The sequence below is a fragment of the Paramormyrops kingsleyae genome, chromosome 2 (assembly GCF_048594095.1).
Source record: "Paramormyrops kingsleyae isolate MSU_618 chromosome 2, PKINGS_0.4, whole genome shotgun sequence".
In the NCBI taxonomy this organism is placed as follows: Eukaryota; Metazoa; Chordata; class Actinopteri; order Osteoglossiformes; family Mormyridae; genus Paramormyrops; species Paramormyrops kingsleyae.
In genome coordinates, this window is record NC_132798.1 from 9,503,419 (window position 1) to 9,524,030 (window position 20,612).

The window sequence follows — 20,612 nt, forward strand, 5'->3', positions numbered from 1 at the left end:
GGTTAGCTACAGATATCAGGATATCCTGTAGGGAATTATTCAATGCTTTGATGCAATCAAAGAAACAAGAACGGTTCTTAAGATTCAAATTCAACGTATACTCATTAAAGCAGTTATGTTTGCCCATTCAGGTCTTTAAAATCTACAGTACAGAAAACTGCACAATGACTGGAAAAAAGAAAATTTACGCTAGCCTTATAAACCTAGACAATAAACAATCAAGTTTAAAAAATAAAAATAGGACCACAGTGTGCGTGTCAATCCAAACTTTATTGTCACTATTCCTGTCAAACTCAGACAGTCTTGGTGGCCCTGGAACGCTTCTTCTTGACGACCACGGGCTTCTGGCTCTTCAGGATAGCACTCGCACGGCGCAGGGCAGCCTGCGGGCCCCAGAACACAATCAATACCTGGTTCTTCCACCATAATGCAACTCAACCCCATCAGAGCCCAGGAAAATCTTAATACAGGAGTAAGAAAGACACTTTGAAGGAAAAGAAACAGACCCTAGCTGGCTACGGTTGGGCTAAGGCAAGATATTTAAAAATAAAGTATAAATGTATAACAGGTCTCTCTGACATAAGTGTGAGAAGGACACTACTGAATATAAGTGACTATAGCAGAGAAGGAAACAATATCCACCTCAAGAAAACATGGCCTAAAATTATTGTCCTGCATGAAATGGTTCTGCTGCCAAGGACCAGCACGCCCTCATGTGACCCCACCCCACGTACCATGCGCAGGTCCCTCCTGTAACGATTCTTGCGGATGATGTGGCGCAGGCTGCTGAGGGTGGCACGGGAGTTCTTGTTAATGGTGATTCTCTCATAGGAAGAGACCGGTTTGCGCTGGCCTGAGAAACAAGGTGCAGAGAGTCTGTAGGAAAAGCTGCTTGATGCCGATTGCTTTGTTTTTGGTCCCCCCCCGCAATGTGATTACGGTTACAGGAATATTTATATTTTCTATAATTATTTTAAAAACACACCAGTAAATGCTATCAATTCCTGTGGCTCAATCAATGACAATACATCCATGTCTTAACATGCACGCAAGTTTTGCACAGACACATGAACTAAAAGCCCCCAAGTTCCTAAGCCCAAACTGGGTAACCGATAGCATGAAAACACAGGGAAAATGAAACTTTGCAGATGCAGATATGTCTATTATCTTCCCTTTAATCTGAGACTAAGCAAAAGTGCAAACCCCATATACCCAAATGGCACTAAGGTAAAAAAAAGAGGCTGCTGCTGCGTTATCATGCCACAGGAGATCTGCAGCAGGACAAAACCTCAGTACCTGCACGTTTCTTGAGAACAACAACAACTCCCTTCCCATCTGCAGCTGGCTCCACTCCTACAGTCTTCCTGTGCACGAGTCCATTGAAACGGAAGGAGTTTCTTGCCTTCAGGTTGTTGGGTTCCTATTAAAGACAAAAAATATACACAATTCATGAATACAAGTAAAACTCTGCATTCATTAAATGTTTTTTATAAAAAAAAAAAAAAAACCTCAGGATGACATTTAAGATTAAAGCTCTGAACAAGCAACCATGCATAAGCTGGGAGACACCCCAACAGGACTCGATCTCCAGCAGGTGAATTTCAGCGACAGCATGCCGGTGACTTACCGTGCTGTAGGTCTGCCCATTCCTCTTGATGAGGAAGCTGGAGCAGTTCCTGATCACCATCCACTGCAGCTGAGAAGACATTTTTGCACCCCTGAAATGTGCAAATGCGAAAGAACCACTAATTATTTCAAAGCACATAACTACCTTAAAATAAAACTGCGTCTCTAATACAATATTAAAACCTATATCGGTCTATTAAAGCACTATAATAAATATGTTTTTGAGGTTCAGCCATTACACTGCAACTGTAAGCTGACTTAAATGATTGTCAACACTTTGTGCTCTCGAAAATTTTGAAATATGGATTCTCTTCAAGAAAACAGCTCGATAAAATCAAGCGGAAGCAAATACTGAATAACGATGCCCGGCTACGATAAGATACTTGGAAAATTCTCAATAAAACAAGCTATCGCTAATTATTTGAATATCAAATTAAATACATCGCTCCTTTACAAAACAACCACCAACACTAGCGCAAGAAACAACAAAAACGAGACATTGTATAACAAACGATACGGTGGTTCGGAAGTTATCAGACATGCTATATGGAAGAGGCCTAGCAAACAGGCCAGAAACACATGTCATGACTCTACTAACTTCATTTCACCACCTTAACAAAATATTTAAACTAACAAGATGATTAGCGATAACAAAATAGATAAAATAGGACATTTACACGGTGGATCAAACTTTATTCAACGTTTACAAAATGAGTATTTTTAACAAATCAGTACGGTACAAAACACGCCGTACTTCACCTTTCAGCGGTGGAAGAGAGAAAGAAGGAACGCGCCTGCTCCTCATCACCTTCTGTTGAGATCCCTCCGCGGTGCCAGGTTTGTTAGCTGCTCTTATGTCCTCATTTTTGTGAAACTATACACATATAGTTCCTAATGTAATAGTCAATTAAATAAATATACAGAAAATTATTGGATTTTTTAAACCTTTATTTTTTTCCTCAATAAATGAAAAAGTTACGTCGGATGAACATCATTAAAAGAAAGTACGTTCTGCAGCTATGTGAATCGTCATTTTTTTGTGACCACAACGTCATCAAAATGCGTACTGCTTATTTCTGAAGTTTTTTTAGCCACCAGACATAATCTAAAACAATTGTTCCTTGTTTTTTTTTAACTAAACTGGGGGAAGACTTTATTTCTGACGGGACTAGATAGCTAGTTAATATAATTGATATAATCGGTTAGTTGATTGTTTATCAGACACATTCAAAGTAATTCTACCCACATCTTTTTTTTCCTCTGCATTTTTTCCCCATATAATTAAAACTGAAATTTGATAATCTATCTTTATAGCAAAAGAAAAGAATTACAATTACAATCAGTAGTTTTAAGTAAAACATTAATTCAAGTAGCAATAAATTGAAACTCAAATTATAGTTCTAAAAGTCCTGTTCTGAGTTTAAAAATGTAATTGACAAGCAGTCTCATTGGGTGGTTTTTAATTAGGAACACCTTTGCATTAACATAAAACGCCAAACGTGTTTTGTCAAAATAAAAATGCTTAAAAAGAAAATATTTGCAGATATTTTAAACACGGTTTGTCACTGGACTTTCATGAAACCAATGTTTGCGACATTGTTACAGAACTAAGCAAGTGTCCGAAGACTTTCTGCGAGCACCATATTTGGTCAGCTATGTTATTTACGCTTTATATAGCATGATTGGTCATATATTATTTAACACAGACTGCAGGAATCATAATCACCAGAAACCCAGATGATCTTTGGAATTCAGGCAGTGTAACAAACGGCACCTTTTTAAGAGAACTTGTACATGGCCGCAGTCAAGATGTCCTTGCAAATGGAACATTCGCCACTGAGAGTGTGTGTGTTACCACTTTTACTGATTCGTGAGAATGTAAGAAACATTTTCAGTAACTATATACAGTACAACCTTTACCAGTTTGAGTCAAGAATACTGTTACTAGGTAACAGGAAACAGAGGAAGTGTTTAAGAAACAGCTTCCGGATGGCCGATAGGGGGCAGAGGTGACCAGTTCTTAATTTAAGATGGCGACACACATGGCAAGGTTCAGAACCTGGGGCCAAGTTAGAAGGTAATTTTATTATTTGCAAATGTAATGTGTGTAAATCCTCAGAATTAATTTGTGTATAGTGAAGTCTATCTGTCCTATTATCACATACCGTGGAAATGGGATAGCGTACTTGTGAACACATCGCGTAACTATTTTCGATACTATGATTTTGTTTTTGGCACCAAAAATACCCGAAATTTCAAGAATTATTACTAGATATCCAATTTGTAAATTCGTTGCATGCACCATGTATCAAAATTGTACCCCGTGTAATATTAAGCGCAATACATACTATCATATAGTCTATAACACCTCTGAAATTATGTAGTGAAACGAGCACCTATAGTCACGTGGATGCGTGCAATTTGGCCGTAGATTAGAGATGTTGATTTTAGAAGACTATATATTTGTTACGTTCTTTTTAATTATATTCGGTATGGGTTGGTTTTGAATTCGTTTGTTCCCGTGAAGGTTTGGAATCGCAGCCTACAGGCGGTACAGTAGTAGCACCGGCTACCCCAATGTGTCCCTGTCGGCACCGCTGCCCGGGATTCCCAAGCCGGTGTTCGCGTCGGTAGACGGGCACGAAAAATATGAGACTAAAATCACTACACTGGAAAACGGCCTTAAAGTCGCGTCGCAGAACAAGTTCGGTCAATTCTGCACAGTTGGAAGTAAGTGGAGCATGTCGGAATGTTCCCAGTTATGATAAGCTACTTCGATGTAGCTGAATAATTGAGTTTTAAAATAATCCATTGTATGTATTCCTATATTCGGTCCTTATTTTTTCCTGCTTGTATGCTTTCAGTTTTGATAAATTCAGGATCTAGACATGAAGCAAAGTATCCCAGTGGAATTGCACACTTCCTGGAGAAACTTGCTTTTTCTGTAAGTATCCCTATTCCACTATCAAAAGCAAGTTATTTACAATGGTATTGTCAGTGGTAATTTGTGACTGTGCTATATGGTGCTAGAAGAATATTACTGGTCCTTTTATTGTCAAGCAGTCCAGTGATGCTGTGCCCTTTGCATAGTCTACAGCCCAGTATGGCAGCAAAGATGAAATTCTCCTCACTCTGGAAAAACATGGAGGAATCTGTGACTGTCAGGCATCCAGGTATTTCCTGCACTTCAGTCAAATTGGTTTCAGTCACTCTGGGTTGGACAGCTTTGAGGGCATTTCGGTTTTGCTTACAGAGACACCACCATGTATGCGGTTTCTGCTGAAGTCAAGGGCCTGGACACGGTGGTCAGCCTGCTGTCAGACGCTGTCCTGCAGCCCCGTCTCCTGGGTGAGTCCATGCCGCTGGAGCCTCTGGCCCCTGTTCTCTGCTGTACTGTCCTGTGTGTGTGCTGATGTCCTGCGTTGGTGCTGCAGATGAGGAGATCGAGATGACCCGGACGGCCGTGCGATTCGAGCTGGAAGATCTCAACATGAGGCCAGACCCTGAACCCTTGCTGACGGAGATGATCCATGCGGTGAGTCATTGCTGGCAGTCAGGGTCTTCGCTCCTTCCAATCTCATCCTTGATGAACTTGGTCTCGTCGGTTTTGGCCAATCATAAATAACTTAGCCTACTTAATCAAGAGGTTAAGTGAATTGGAACAGTAGCAGTAGATTGATCGTCTTACAGCATTTCTTAGTTTGTATTTCACCGGTGGTGATTGGCAGTATTGTATTGTTTTTAATGCATATTTGACCATTGTGGGTGACATTGTGGTTATCACTGTTCCTACACACATCTGAGGTCCAGGGTTCGAGTCTCTGCCCCGGCTCTACATGTGTGGTGTTTGTCTGTTCTCCCCTTGTCATAGTGGGTTTTTCTGGTATACCCCCAGAGTCTAAAAATATGCTGAAGTGGAGTTGCCAAATTATCTGACGCTGTGAATGATGCTTTTGTGTATGTGTGCGATAGGTTGGTGCTCCATCCTGGGTTGTTTTCTGCCTTGTGCCCGTAGCTTCTGGGATAGGCTTCATACCCTTGCCACCCTCTGTAGGGCAAGTGGGTATTGAAAATGGATGGATGGATTTGACCCTTGTCAAGAGTAGTACCGTTCAATATTTTGGATGGCATGAGAAACCATTGCAATGGGAAAAAAAGCTCTTAAATTGGATTTTAACCCAAATTGTATTATGCATAAATATTGTATTGGGGGGGAAATGGTTACATCATTCATGGATTGGCCTGGAACCAGACCAAAGCAACATAGGGTCCAAGACGGGAAGGTGCTGCAGAGGGGATGGTGCCCCATCACAGGACATGCACACCCAGATATAAAAACCCAGTTTTGTCAGTACTACTGCCCTCTTGTGGTCGGCCCAGGCGGCATTTCGTGGGAACACTGTGGGCCTCCCACGCTTCTGTCCTGCCGAGAACCTGGAGAAGATCGACCGGGACCTGCTGACCACCTACCTGCGCAGCTACTACTGCCCGGAGCGCATGGTCCTGGCCGGCGTGGGCATCGAGCACGAGCAGCTGGTCGCCTGCGCCAGGAAGTACCTGCTGGGCATGACGCCGGTGTGGGGAGCGGGCACACCAGAGAAAGTGGACCGCTCTGTGGCTCAATACACAGGTGGCATCGTGAAGGTGGGCCAGCCGAAGCTGCACTCTGTACCACATTGTACTATAATGTTCTTGTACAGACCAACGGCTGCCCCTTACTCGCCGGTCTTTGGTTGCCCTTTTCAGACCGAGAAGGATATGTCAGACGTGAGCCTGGGCCCAACGCCCATCCCAGAGCTCACGCACATCATGATCGGCCTGGAGAGCTGCTCCTTCCTGGTGAGTGCGCACTTCTGGATCCCCCCTGTGCCCCAACCGCTCATCCTGCTTCCTGAATTGAGCCCCCCCCCCCCCCCTTTCTGACCCATGCGGCAGGAGGATGACTTCATCCCCTTCGCGGTCCTCAACATGATGATGGGCGGTGGAGGCTCCTTCTCTGCCGGCGGTCCTGGAAAGGGCATGTTCACTCGCCTCTATCTCAACGTCCTCAACAGGTAGGCTGTCCTCCTCTTAGCCATGCAGAATTCCTCCCCTGCAGAAGACTGGGGCCATCACCAGCTGTTTTATTTTAATTTATCGTTTTAAAGCATTTTGACTTGCCATGTGTCAGAATTGTGCTGTATAAATAAACTACCCCAAAAACCCTTGAAGGTGATGTTACTTGTCCTTTAACAGTGGGTGGGCTGGAGTATTGGTCATAGGGTGGTCATTTGAGAGTGGATGGATGAATGGACGGACATGAGTTTTGTAATCGAATCATGCTTTACAGGCATCACTGGATGTACAACGCCACATCCTACCATCACAGCTACGAGGACAGCGGCCTGCTTTGTATCCATGCCAGTGCAGATCCCAGACAGGTGTGCTGCGGGATATGGGTGGGGCAGGAGATGTCTAAAGATATGATATACCTGAATCATGACTCTAAACTAAGTGGCAAATAAGCTAAAGTAGACGGCCGACTTCCGTAATGGGTTTTTGGAATTGCTTTCTATGTAAATTGTAATTATTATGATGTAATCTGTGCTTATAATGTATATGTTACAGTGGTACCTCAGTTCTCGAACTCATAACTCGAATTTCTTAAAAGTCAAACCAACCAGTTCGAAAAAAAAATTTACCTAGAACTCGATCTGAATCTCAGAAGTCAAACCGTGAACGCAGACCTAAGATAATTTGTACGCACGGGGAAATGAGTCACGCGGCACGTCTCTCAGCGGAAACGAAGGGTAAAGCTTAAGTCTCAGCCTCGCATTGGCTGTGATAGCATCGTGCATGTTTACACTAGCTGAATACATATATTCAACAGTAAAAATACATTTAGAAAATGATAGACAGTAATAGTAATTATTATTATATAATAAAATACATTTTAAAATAGATTTTATTTTAATATTAATAATAGTACATTTAATTATCCTATTGTTGTGCTGAGCTGGGACAGAACGGAGACAAAGGCGCAGACGTCAGGGTATCGGGGTTTAATTACAGGTAAGGCAGGCAAAACGCAGACGGACAATACAATGACCGGACTGGGGAAACAAACAAACGCAGACTAAATACAATGGACTAATGACAACAACCAGAAACAGCTGATCACACGGGGATTCCACACGGGGTTAACGAGGGGGCATGGCACACGGAAGGAGCAGACGATCGGGTCAGGACACATTGTTGGGATACATTTATTTTCTTACTTTAAAAATTACTGTTTTGATAAATGTGCTTAGATTTGTTTAGTACAGTATATGCTCTTATTTTACCCAGTTCATTTTGTGTTTAAATGCTAAAAAAAACATATTTCGGTGTAATTTTTTGGGGCCGGGAACCAATTAATTGGTTTTCCATTATTTCTTATGGAGAAAATTCGATCAAAACTCGAACTTTTTAGGATTCGATCCGGAGTTCTGAACAGATTAAGTTTGAGTTATGAGGTACCACTGTATTTAGTTAACTTGGCAACATCTTTATACTGAAGTGCTTAATGCATTTGATTGTTATGCCTTACTTTATTGTTTATCATAGCTCTTCGTTATTATGTTTTTCGCTCCAAAGGTACGAGAAATGGTGGAGATCATAACCCGGGAGTTCATTCAGATGTCCAGTGTGGCAGGCGAGGTAAGGCTGCTGGTCCAGTTCAGGCATGGGTCACATGTGGGGCGGGCCAGTGGGCGGGGGCTGACCCGTGGGCTTTCTGTGCCCAGATGGAGCTGGAGCGGGCAAAAACGCAGCTGAAGTCCATGCTGATGATGAACCTGGAGTCGCGGCCTGTCATTTTCGAGGACGTGGGCCGGCAGGTGCTCGCCACGGGTCAGCGGAAGCTGCCGCATGAGCTCTGCCAACTGATCAGTGAGTGAATGTCATATGACCGGGAGTGCGGGAAAAACATCTGTGGGTTTCTACAGGGAACTGACACCCTGAAGGGAAAAAATTGGCGAGACAAGCCAACACCTTTACAATATTTATTAACATTTTATTTAGCTGATTATCAGACTCTACGTAGCTGTAACAAGCAATGGCCTCTCTTTTTGAAGCAGAAATATCTGTGATCTTTGAGTCAGATGATTCGCATTCCTTCAGCAAGCAGCGTATTTCCAGATGCCCAGAATGTTTACAGCCAATATTTAGCAGCAAATCTCTCTTCTGTTAGGGGAATGGGGCCACCTGCTGGTAAGCAGTGGTACAGTATGTTTACTTAATGGTTATTACACACATGTCATTAAATTAGTCGTGGCCAAACGTTTTGAGAATGACACAAGTATTGATTTCCACGAAGTCTGCTGTCTCAGTTTTTATGACGGCGGTTTGCATATACTCCAGAAAGTTATGAAGAGTGATCAGATGAATTGCAATTATTTGCAAAATCCCTCTGTTAACCATGAAAATGAACTTAGTCCCAAAAACCCATTTCCACTGCATTTCAGCCCTGCCACAAAAGGACCTACTGACATCATTTCAGTGATTCGCTCGTTAACATTGGTGAGAGTGTTGATGAGGACAAGGCTGGAGGTCACTCTGTCATGCTGATTGTGTTAGAATAGCAGACTGGATGCTTTAAAAGGAAGGTGGTACTTGAAATCATTGTCCTTCCTCTGTTACCTGCAAGGAAACACATACATCATTGCTTTTCACAAAAAGGGCTTCACAGGCAAGGATATCACTGCTAGTAAGATTGCACCTAAATCATCCATTTATCGGATAATCAAGAACTTCAAGGAGAAAGGTTCAGTTGTTGTGAAGAAGACTTAAGGCCCCCAAGAAAGTCCAGCAATCTTCTAAAGTTGATTCAGCTGTGGGATTGGGGCACCACCAGGGCAGAGCTTGCTCAGGAATGGCAGCAGGCAGGTGTGAGTGCATCTGCATGCACAGTGAGGTGAAGACCTTTGGAGGATGGCTTGGTGTCAAGAAGGACAGCAAAGAAGCCACTTCTCTGCAAGAAAAACATCAGGCACAGACTGATATTCTGTTAAAGTTACAGGGATTGGACTGCTGAGGACTGGGGTAAAGTCACTTTCTCTGATGAATCCCCTTTACGATTGTTTGGATGGAACACCGTGCCGTAAGGCAGAAGTGATAACCAAGTGGCTCAGGGAACAAAACATCGACATTTTGGGTCCATGACCAGGAAACTCCCCAGACCTTAATCCCATTGAGAACTTGTGGTCAATCCTCAAGAGGCGGACAAACAGAAACGCACAAATTCTCACAAACTCCAAGCATTGATTATGCAAGAATGGGCTGCCAGCAGTCAGGACTTGACCCAGAAGTTGATCGACAGCGTGCCACGGCAAATTGCAGAGGTCTTGGAAAAAGAAGGGCCAACACTGCAAATATTGACTCTGCATAAACTTAATGTAATTGTCAATAAAAGCCTTTGGCACTTATGAAATACTTGTAATTATACTTCAGTATACCGTAGAAACATCTGACAAAAGTTCTACAAACACTGAAGCAGCAACCTGTGAAAACCAATATCTGTCATTCTCAAAACTTTTGGCCACGACTATATTGATATTGTACATTTCTACTCCTGCTTCCCGTCTCCCTCTCTCCCCCTCCCTCTCTCTCTCCCTGACACCGCTCTCCTTTCTCCCCCATGTGCAGGCAGCGTCACGGCTGCGGACGTCAAGAGAGTGACCTCCCGGATGTTGCGCAGCAAGCCGGCGGTGGCCGCGCTCGGGGACCTGTCAGAGCTGCCCTCCTATGAACACATCCAGGCCGCGCTCTCCAGCAAGGATGGGCGCCTGCCGCGCACTTACCGCCTCTTCCGATAATCGCTGGGACTGATTGGGGGGTGGGGGGTAGCGCACACAGCACTCTTGGTCCCCTGGAGAAAAGATCGAGTGCAGGGTGACCACCAGGACTGGGTCGTACTGTGCTCCGAGATGCTCAGGGGGATTTAAACACAAGCTGCGTTGCAGGGGACACCTTGTGAAGACTCCACAGACTGGAGGAATGACCCATAACACATAATGTTGTCATTCACAGACCCTTTGGGTTTGCATGTTGCTTGAATAGTGACTGTGACAAGGTTTGGGGTGGGTCTTTGCTGTGCAGACTTTTTGTGTCTAAGAGTTGAAAATAACTCATTAAACATGTGCTATATAAAGCTTTTGCGCCAATGCAATATTATGCATTAAACTGAAACAAGAGATGGAAATATGAAGGGAAAAGAGAAATCCAAAAATTGTCCCCTTGCCCCCTCAAGAATAATCGGGGCACATTCTTGGATTTTTCTTGTCCTTTGGATTGGTCAACTGTAGATCAGAACTCCTACCAGCCCCTCTTTGGTGGTTTGTAACTGGCTGCTGCATGGTTTCTTTGTGTCAACTGCCCCGCCCTTCTCTCGCCTCATTGGAGGAGGAAGACTTGCCTAAAAGACGCACATTACGATCACCCAATCAACAGCTGCGTCCTGATATCGGACCGGTAATTGCTACTGCCCCTTTGCCTTTTATTTATTTCTCGAGGCTTGAAGAATATTTTGTATGTTGGCATGTTAGGGCCAGTTGGTGTGATACCAGAATCATGGGTTGTGAATGCGGACATGCTACATTGATATCAAAACCTGACTTATTATATATCCATCTTTGTCCTTCACACTCATGTGTAAAATGGACTTAAAGCTCGACTATGTCCGCACACACATACGGTGTCTCTCGTTACTTTTGCTCAGAACTATTTCTTTACCTGTGATATTGTCTTTAGGAAGTTGTCGGGATTAAAAATATATATTTTATGTTTTTGTTTTTTTTTATTTGCTGCCTTCTGAAATGTCTCAGGGTGGAGTTTGATCTTGGTTTCTGCAGTTCCTAACGAATGAGGGTACCTCATATTCAGTGGCATGTATCTTTACATGCTGTCACTAAGATTATGACTTCTAGTGGATTAAATTTATATTTCTAAGTGCTCTGTGTACGGTGTGGATGTCAAGTTCACAAAAACCTATTAAATCTAGTTTTGCACCATGAAATCCAAACTTTGGTGCAAAGACATAGATGATTATTTGAACCCCCTGTGTTTGTTGGTGTCATTTGGAGCTGCTATTATCACATAAATACTTTACTCATTAGGTGCTGGTTGAGAGATGAGTCGGTACCAATACAGAAGTGACAAGTTAACCTCAGATGAACTTAACAAGGTTAAAACATCGCAGGGCCCATTTACGATACATGACGGTTACCTGAATTTTTATATAATAGCCTTGCCTGTATATCAGCTAATTGCTGTTTTGTGAGCAATACATTTTTTAACAACATACCCCCAAAAAATGTTGTTGCATGTACCCAATACTTGAGATTTCTGTTGTAGGACAGGAAGGTGAATGGGAGAATGGTCACCCCTGTGTCAATGGATCAATCGCAAATTGGAAACTAAAACAATATATAGTAGGATTTACTTAAGCCCTGGGATTAGCAAGCAGTCTATGATAAAATGAACACAGTGCAATATGAACCTTATTCCTGATAGTGAAAAGTCAAGGGCTTCTACAGCTCCTCACTCTACCCTGTTTATTAACAGACCACCTTTTGCTCTGTAAATAGACGTCTTTGGATCTGCAGAGAAACGGTTCGGGTCCTTCTTACTTGTGAACAATAGATCTGTAAGAGGCTGCATTTGTGCCAGTTTACTTAAGAATGGATAACAAAATATGACCATGTTGCCCTTCTCATGAATACCTGGTTCCTTCTTAATTTAATTTTATTTTATTATATTTTACTTCTATTTATTGGTATTTTTCTTAAAAAAAAATTATATCTATATTTTTCCATTCTAATACTTTTTCCTAAACTATTTTCTTTTTTTTTCCTTTCCTCCCAGTAAATTAATCAGAGCAACTGTATAACCAAGACAAAGCAATTTCCCTTTGGGATTAATAAAGTTCTTTGAATCTTGAATCTTGAATCTTCTTCTCTATCCTCTCTGACAAACTGGGCAGCTCTCGTGATGAAAGCTGGGAAAAACAAGGGGGACAAATATGAATTCAGTGAGTTCTGGTTTAATTTTGTGGTATCTTGGAAACATTACTTGGAATCGCATGACTGATCCATGACCTACGCTAATGTGCTAAAATAAAGCGGCATATCAAGAGGTGTATCTCGTTCATGAAATGGTCACTTGTTTTGCCAGAGTACATGGCAATTCAGATTTTACCTTTGACAATGAGAGAATCTGCTGCACTTGAAAGTCCAAATGCTATTTTTGTTCGGTTTAAGGCTATTCATGAGTTACTATGTCATGGTATCGCTCAGCGCCGTGACTCTGAGCTCAGTGAAGCTATAGAAGAAAAGTATTGCATCACACGTACACTGTTCCAATGATCTAATATATCTTATACGCAGGGTTGAATTTAGGGGGGTGAGAGTCCCTGGGCTAAAGTCATTATTGGGGCCCTACCTACAGTATAACATGCTGCTGCAACAAATAGAAAACAAAATTTGAGCCCCCCTACAACTGGCTTCAGGCCTGGTTAGCCTGTGCATTAGCCCAGCCTTGCTGATATGGTAGAGTAGTGATTCTCAACCCATCGGTCACCAGCCAAGTTCTAAACGGGCTGTGAGGCAGAGTTGCAAATGTAAGCATTTTAAAACTAGCTCCTATGCTGATCCACGATCAGATTTCCCAGCCCCAGTCCTAGAAGTCCTACATAAACAGGTCTTGGGTCTGCAAATGCTTAACGCAAAACTAGTGAACACTCAATCAATCCAAGAAGTCAAACCACAGATGCTTAATTAAAAATTCACTTGCACATCCAATCAGATTTGTGCGATAGGCATTGATTTGCATAAAATTCCGAGTGAACAACGTCAGCACAACCTTCATGGCCAATGACAGAAATTCCCAGCACAAACTTTCCAGATGTCCATATTTAGACTTTTCTGGGATACAACAGAGCAGGCCTTGAAACCTTCCACCCCAGAATGTTCCAGGTGTCGACATCGACCCGCATTGACCTGCTAGGAAGTTGCTGGTGCAGCTCATAAGATCCAAGCAGGACGCTTGGGTCCTGAGCACTGCCATCCAAGAAATTTCTGTAGCCCAACAGAGGGGATGGTGACAGCAGCACACTATGGAAATGAGGACTCTGTCCTTCAGAAGTTACACCATATACACTCGGTTCATTTATATTTTCAAATTTTTTGAACAAACTTGTTTATAAATCATAATCAAAAAATTCCAGTGATGTTCTTTTAAGGATAATCAAGGGATCGCACTTGGTCTGTGTTTGTCTGTCTGTATTATGGCTTATTTTAAGCATCAACTAGCCCCTACATTCACTTGATCTGTCCCGTCACTTTTCATTTCTTACTTTTCTGTCTCTGCCGTTGCTTCTCCTCAAGAAAAGCTGCCACTGAGTCTCACTTTCTCTCCTGGCTGGCATCGTGCTGAGCAAGCATCTCCATCGATTGCTCGGTAATCCTTCTACGCTCCCTTCCCTTCCCCATCCCGTTCTTCACGCGAGGTCTCTTTGCTTCTTCAATGCCCTGTGCTTCAGCTTTGATCGATGTGCATCGACAAAAGTCGCTTTAATACTGGTCTGCTGGGCTACTCTTCAAATTAAAATTCACCAGGCCTTGTTCATCTGAGACAGATATAGTCCTTCATCTTTGAAATGAAGCACACGTTATCTCTCCTTCTTAAGCTTAAATCTAAATGTACGTGTGCGGGATATTTCTCTTTGCTAGAAACATGAAATTTGTTGACCTTGCTAATTATTAGTGCTTCATTAACATCTGGTTGAAGATCCATCGTTATTTTACACAGTACAGAGGAAAAGAAGTATATCCCACAAAACCAAGGATTTCATCAGAAATTTGAGTTGAGCAGCAACATCCAGAGCAAGAACATGACCCCGATTATCCTGTCCGTCCTCAAAGCCTCTGCGATAAGGTAAGATAAAATTTCACTGATCCCCAAGGGGAGATTTTTTTTGTCCAGTAAAATTGTGATATAAAATAGTAATAAACTGCGCAGTAAATTGCAGTTGGTATGAGTGAGACAGAAACATGAAAGATACATAATTTAAGGTGGGTGTAACAATATATTGATGAGTCAAATAGAGTTGGGTTAGGGACATGGAAACTGTTAACGCTGTTCATATCAGTTGTTCATGTTTTTCCATGGGAAGGCTTCTTTTTGAGGCTGCCTTCATGCTGAGACAGCATCTTTTTGAGACCGCTTTCCCCCCGGAAGGCCTCTTTTTGAGGCTGCCTTCTTGCTGAGACGGCATCTTTTTGAGACCGCTTTCCCCCCGGAAGGCCTCTTTTTGAGGCTGCCTTCTTGCTGAGACGGCATCTTTTTGAGACCGCTTTCCCCCCGGAAGGCCTCTTTTTGAGGCTGCCTTCTTGCTGAGACGGCATCTTTTTGAGACCGCTTTCCCCCCGGAAGGCCTCTTTTTGAGGCTGCCTTCTTGCTGAGACGGCATCTTTTTGAGACCGCTTTCCCCCCGGAAGGCCTCTTTTTGAGGCTGCCTTCTTGCTGAGACGGCATCTTTTTGAGACCGCTTTCCTCCCGGAAGGCCTCTTTTTGAGGCTGCCTTCTTGCTGAGACGGCATCTTTTTGAGACCGCTTTCCCCCCGGAAGGCCTCTTTTTGAGGCTGCCTTCTTGCTGAGACGGCATCTTTTTGAGACCGCTTTCCTCCCGGAAGGCCTCTTTTTGAGGCTGCCTTCTTGCTGAGACGGCATCTTTTTGAGACCGCTTTCCCCCCCGGAAGGCCTCTTTTTGAGGCTGCCTTCTTGCTGAGACGGCATCTTTTTGAGACCGCTTTCCCCCCGGAAGGCCTCTTTTTGAGGCTGCCTTCTTGCTGAGACGGCATCTTTTTGAGACCGCTTTCCCCCCGGAAGGCCTCTTTTTGAGGCTGCCTTCTTGCTGAGACGGCATCTTTTTGAGACCGCTTTCCCCCCGGAAGGCCTCTTTTTGAGGCTGCCTTCTTGCTGAGACGGCATCTTTTTGAGACCGCTTTCCCCCCGGAAGGCCTCTTTTTGAGGCTGCCTTCTTGCTGAGACGGCATCTTTTTGAGACCGCTTTCCCCCCGGAAGGCCTCTTTTTGAGGCTGCCTTCTTGCTGAGACGGCATCTTTTTGAGACCGCTTTCCCCCCGGAAGGCCTCTTTTTGAGGCTGGCTTCTTGCTGAGACGGCATCTTTTTGAGACCGCTTTCCCCCCCGGAAGGCCTCTTTTTGAGGCTGCCTTCTTGCTGAGACGGCATCTTTTTGAGACCGCTTTCCCCCCCGGAAGGCCTCTTTTTGAGGCTGCCTTCTTGCTGAGACGGCATCTTTTTGAGACCGCTTTCCCCCCCGGAAGGCCTCTTTTTGAGGCTGCCTTCTTGCTGAGACGGCATCTTTTTGAGACCGCTTTCCCCCCCGGAAGGCCTCTTTTTGAGGCTGCCTTCTTGCTGAGACGGCATCTTTTTGAGACCGCTTTCCCCCCCGGAAGGCCTCTTTTTGAGGCTGCCTTCTTGCTGAGACGGCATCTTTTTGAGACCGCTTTCCCCCCGGAAGGCCTCTTTTTGAGGCTGCTTTCTTGCTGAGACGGCATCTTTTTGAGACCGCTTTCCCCCCGGAAGGCCTCTTTATGAGGCTGTGTTCTCCTTTCATTTGTAAAGGCACTTTAATGTCCGTACAGTATGAAGGTATGAAATAGCCTGATCTCAACCTGGCTATTGCGGTCCTTGCAATATGAGACCTGCACATGCATAGCCTGCAATGTCAATATTAATATCACATATCACCCAGTCCTATAATATACTACAGCCAGTACAAAACACCCCTCCTCACCTTGTGATGATGTCATTCTGCACCAGTACTGGTTCTCCGTTGGTGCAGTGGAAAAGCTCCCTAATGTGCCCAATCTTCACCACGGAGGATCCGCCACTGGCTGTTCCAGCAGGGGACCTGTAGATGGTCCCCAGTTACTTTTTCCCACTACAGCACTGATCCAAGCAGCTTGCACGAGAACTTGAGTTTGCATCTTTAGTCTATCTCATGCTGTAACTTTTGGCCCTTTGCCGCTGAGGCTGAAATTTGCTCTTGCCTGTCTAGCATTTTTTTCAAAAATCTGTTTACAGTTGGGATGTATATTCAGAGACTCTGAATGGTGAATGAAGTTGTGGTCATTAAACATCATTCCAAACATCACCGTACACACCAGAAATATAGCATGTCACCAAGAAACCCTTCCAAACTTAGTTAGAAAATGCTATATATTTTTATACTTGTGCTAAACATTTAAAACGCATTGCTTTAAAGATATCTATCTTTCTGTTTGCACTGAAATGTTCAGTGTATGTACAGTAGTAGAGTTTGGTCTTCTGGTCTTGGTAGTTACATTGCACTACCACAAGAGGGTGCAACAGGATTATAGAATTCCAGCACGCAGAAGGACCTTTTTGTACTCATGAGTAAAACATGGAGCCATTGAAACTTCAACCAAATGATAGTAGCAAACATAAAGTTTGGGAAGAAAAATGGATTCTTCTTAGTCAACTGGAACTTAAAATTTTATGAGATCCCACCTCTTTATAATACAGTTAGAAGTTGGCTCGCTGTTTTTTAATGTCAGTTATGGGAGGCTTGCCAGCATTTCTTCCGTTACTGGCCTGTAAACAACTTGTATTGTTGTGTTCCTTTGAAGACCATCGTTCTGAATCCAATGTGGATCTCAAAGGGGGGGGGGGGGGGTTGAGTGGTCGTTGATGGTCATGTGTCAGGACTCTATCTCAATACACCTGGACACAGTTTGTTGAGACAGCTGCTTTCTTAATCGTTCGCTCAGTTGTGTGAACAGTGGCTTAATTTGTTGCTAGTCAAAACACTGTTTTGATTTCTTTTTAACCTTTAAGCTAGCTGCAAAAAAAAAGTAGAGAAGTTGTGGGTGTGTTGTGTTTTTTCTATACACAAAGCAGCAGTTTACCCAGTGAAGGGAATTCCTGACCTGCAGTGAAATGCTGTGAGAAGCTGAACGTGTGCAGACCTCAGGAGTCAATACTACAGCTGGCGTAGGTGTTTACTGACAGCGAACAGGCTGAGGTGTGTGAAAGCTGCATAACATTTCGAGTCACGCCCACAGTATTTGCATTTAATAACTATCGCATTTGCATTGCAAGCAGCTGCTTGGCTGCCACTCTCAGGGCAGGTCAGGTCAGGTTGGGGGGCATGCGGCTGGTAACCCCCCCGGGTCCAGTCCCACACTCCAGAAATGGGCATCCAAGCATCTGCCGCAGCCAGGTGTTACGTGGGCGTCCCCTCGGCCTGGTCCAGCCGCTCCCGGTCCTCATCAGTGTTAATTTCGCAGAGGTGGAAATTTCAAGTCCAGAAAGTACAAATCCTAACCAAGATTTTGTTTCAACCAACCAGTTGAGTACTCTGTGACTCTTTATGCTCAACTGGTTGTTTGAAAGTAAATAATGGTCTGGATTTTTACTTTCTGGACCTGAAATCGCCACCTCTGTAAATTCGTCAACGAAAATTTTGACGATATGCATTCGTCATTTCATAACTAAATTGTAACGACAATGTAAATTAAATGATGGTTGACAACGAAAATTACGGTGAAATCTCTGTTAGTTATGCTCTGACGAATAAAGACGAGACGAAATTTTTGGCTTTCTTTTCGCAGACAACCCAGATCACAGTAGCCATCTCAAAGCATTGGTTGTTACCCTTTTAAACCGGTCATTTACATACGCATAAATCTGCAAGTGCACGTACCAGCTCTCAGTCTCCATGCATCTTTCTCATTGAATGATTTGTTTTTCCCGCTTGGTGCATGCCTGCGCAAATATACCGGCTTCCAGTATAACGCTAAATTCACACTACACGGTTTTAGTCCCTATTTTTCATTTTTTGGAAATTGCCGGTAAAACCCGCAGATACCATATTCTGTAGGTATGAAAGGTGCGGCGACGATCGAGCCCCAGCTAATGAGAGCGCAAGACATGGGGTTCGACACAGACACGAAACCCGAGTGAAGAACTTAAAACGGTGTAAAAAAAAGTTCAGTTTGTTTAGGAGCTGTTGTCAGTGTTCAGGGATACACAGCGCATGTGCAAGGGTCATCTTGGAGTGAAGTGCCTATGGGTTGATATTTGTGCCACTAGAAACTGAATATGAATTTTGTATATTTGAATCTGCAGTTATCCGCATTACAAAACTGAATCTGAATTTAATAGTTTGTATCTGAATTCCAGTAACTCGAAATAGCATTTATCCTACCTCGAAAAATTCAGTTCGCGAATTCAATTTCAATCTAGTGTGACACACCTAACTCGAAATAGCATTTATCCTACCTCGAAAAATTCAGTTCGCGAATTCAATTTCAATTTAGTGTGACACACCTACCTCGAGATAGCATTTATCCTACCTCGAAAAATTCAGTTCGCAAATTCAATTTCAATTTGCGAACTGAATTTTTCGAGGTAGGATAAATGCTGGAATTCAAATTCAGGTCCCGCCTACTGATGTGTGTCTTATGCTGCATTCCATTTACCTTGGTGGTCGGATGTTGGAGCTGGGAATGACGTCACACCTGAATTAACCACATTCAGGTACAAGTTAGAAAGCCATTTAGCAATACCAGGAACCTTTTTCAAAAAGCAGGATTTCTTGCTTAGCCGGATAACTTGTAAGATTTAATTTATCCCCAGTTTAAACGGCCTATATCTTTGTTCACTTACCTTCAGCCCAGACTACCTTAAATCCGACAATATGCCACAAATAAGACATAATCTATAACTACAGCTTTCGCTTCTGTTGATGAAGGGTGCAGCCATCTTGAATTCTGAGGTCGGGGTTCCAGAGGTTCCTCCGACTTTCCAAGACGGAACTCTAGGGGTGATCCAGTTGAAATTTCCGACTAGGACTATGGAAATTGCGACTTTCAAGTTCAAATGGAACGCAACATTAATGAGAAGGTTGGGTTAGAAAAGGGTCTGAGAATCAGACCCAAAAACAAGACCAGTAATACACTCTACTAACAAGCATGGAAACATTATTATTTTTAAAGAACACAATAATGTGACTTAATGACTCATGATTGTTTATATTAAACAGGATTGTAATAGATTGTCCCTGGACTTCACCCAAATGTACTGAACCTTAGCAATTTTTAGAAACCTGTTTCCCCGTGAAACCATCAGAAGTCAGTGTACCATGAAGTACTGGTAATACCACATAAAATAAATATTTAGCTCCCTTAATAACACAGAGATGACTGCAGATCGTTGTGAAGTGGGATAGTGCTTCACTTGAAGCTCTCATCTATAATATATTATAAACACCTTCATGATGAATTACAAAGCATCTGTAATGCATTATTATGGTCAGTATAAGAATTAATAAAGCATTATAGCATGTTCTATTGACAGTCATAAGGCATTGTAGTGTTGATTATAATACTTCACAAGCTCCAATGAAGCTGTCATACATAATGCATTACATACACCCTCATAATGCCTTACAAAGCATGGATAATGCATTATAGTGGTCGGTACAAAAATTAAAGATGCTTTGTAATGCATTATGAAGTTATCTATAATGCATTATTGATGAGAACCGTAAGTAAAGTGTTACCTGAATTGGTGCCCCCCCTTGTATGTTGATTTATTTAAACTTGACCTCTGGAATTGGGTGACCACCTGATCTATGTCGGGGGGGGGGGGGCACTACGAGCTACTTCAGGTTTTACAAACTACTTTAACTGTGCTTGACTAAATTGATTGGTTCATCTTGTACTTTGACTGGTTTGTTTACTTGATTGAAAGATTCATCCAGCTGTTTGTGATGTAGTATCAGTTTGCAAAGCTGAGGGTTGCTGATACCAAGGAAAGTTCTTTAACATGATTAAATGATTGGAGAATGCAGGCATTGATCCCGCTACCTCTCACATGCAAAGCAAGCGCTCTTCCATTTGAGCTAATTCCCCACATTA

General features: G+C 43.0%; 2 protein-coding genes across 3 annotated transcripts; one reads left to right on the forward strand and one right to left on the reverse strand.

The window, feature by feature from the left end:
* Nucleotides 1–251: 251 nt before the first annotated feature.
* On the reverse strand, nucleotides 252–2,436 carry rpl28 (ribosomal protein L28). The gene is made up of 5 exons (XM_023792258.2): nucleotides 2,386–2,436; nucleotides 1,628–1,718; nucleotides 1,297–1,420; nucleotides 735–853; nucleotides 252–383 (listed from the first exon to the last, which is right to left on the reverse strand). The coding sequence occupies exons 2-5, from the start codon at nucleotides 1,706–1,708 to the stop codon at nucleotides 294–296; spliced, it is 414 nt and encodes a 137-aa protein (XP_023648026.1). The 5' UTR covers nucleotides 1,709–1,718; nucleotides 2,386–2,436; the 3' UTR covers nucleotides 252–293.
* Nucleotides 2,437–3,581: 1,145 nt separating this feature from the next.
* Nucleotides 3,582–12,584, forward strand: pmpca (peptidase, mitochondrial processing subunit alpha). 2 transcript variants are annotated; one of them, XM_023792284.2, is made up of 13 exons: nucleotides 3,582–3,703; nucleotides 4,154–4,356; nucleotides 4,491–4,570; nucleotides 4,717–4,799; nucleotides 4,880–4,974; nucleotides 5,061–5,161; nucleotides 6,007–6,270; nucleotides 6,373–6,465; nucleotides 6,562–6,680; nucleotides 6,956–7,046; nucleotides 8,242–8,304; nucleotides 8,391–8,535; nucleotides 10,291–12,584. In XM_023792284.2, the coding sequence occupies exons 1-13, from the start codon at nucleotides 3,657–3,659 to the stop codon at nucleotides 10,458–10,460; spliced, it is 1,554 nt and encodes a 517-aa protein (XP_023648052.1). In that variant the 5' UTR covers nucleotides 3,582–3,656; the 3' UTR covers nucleotides 10,461–12,584. The 2 variants fall into 2 exon arrangements, with proteins under 2 accessions (XP_023648052.1, XP_072561179.1); XM_072705078.1 differs by lacking the exon at nucleotides 3,582–3,703 and having other exon boundaries at nucleotides 4,218–4,356; nucleotides 4,882–4,974.
* The last annotated feature ends 8,028 nt before the right edge of the window (nucleotides 12,585–20,612 follow it).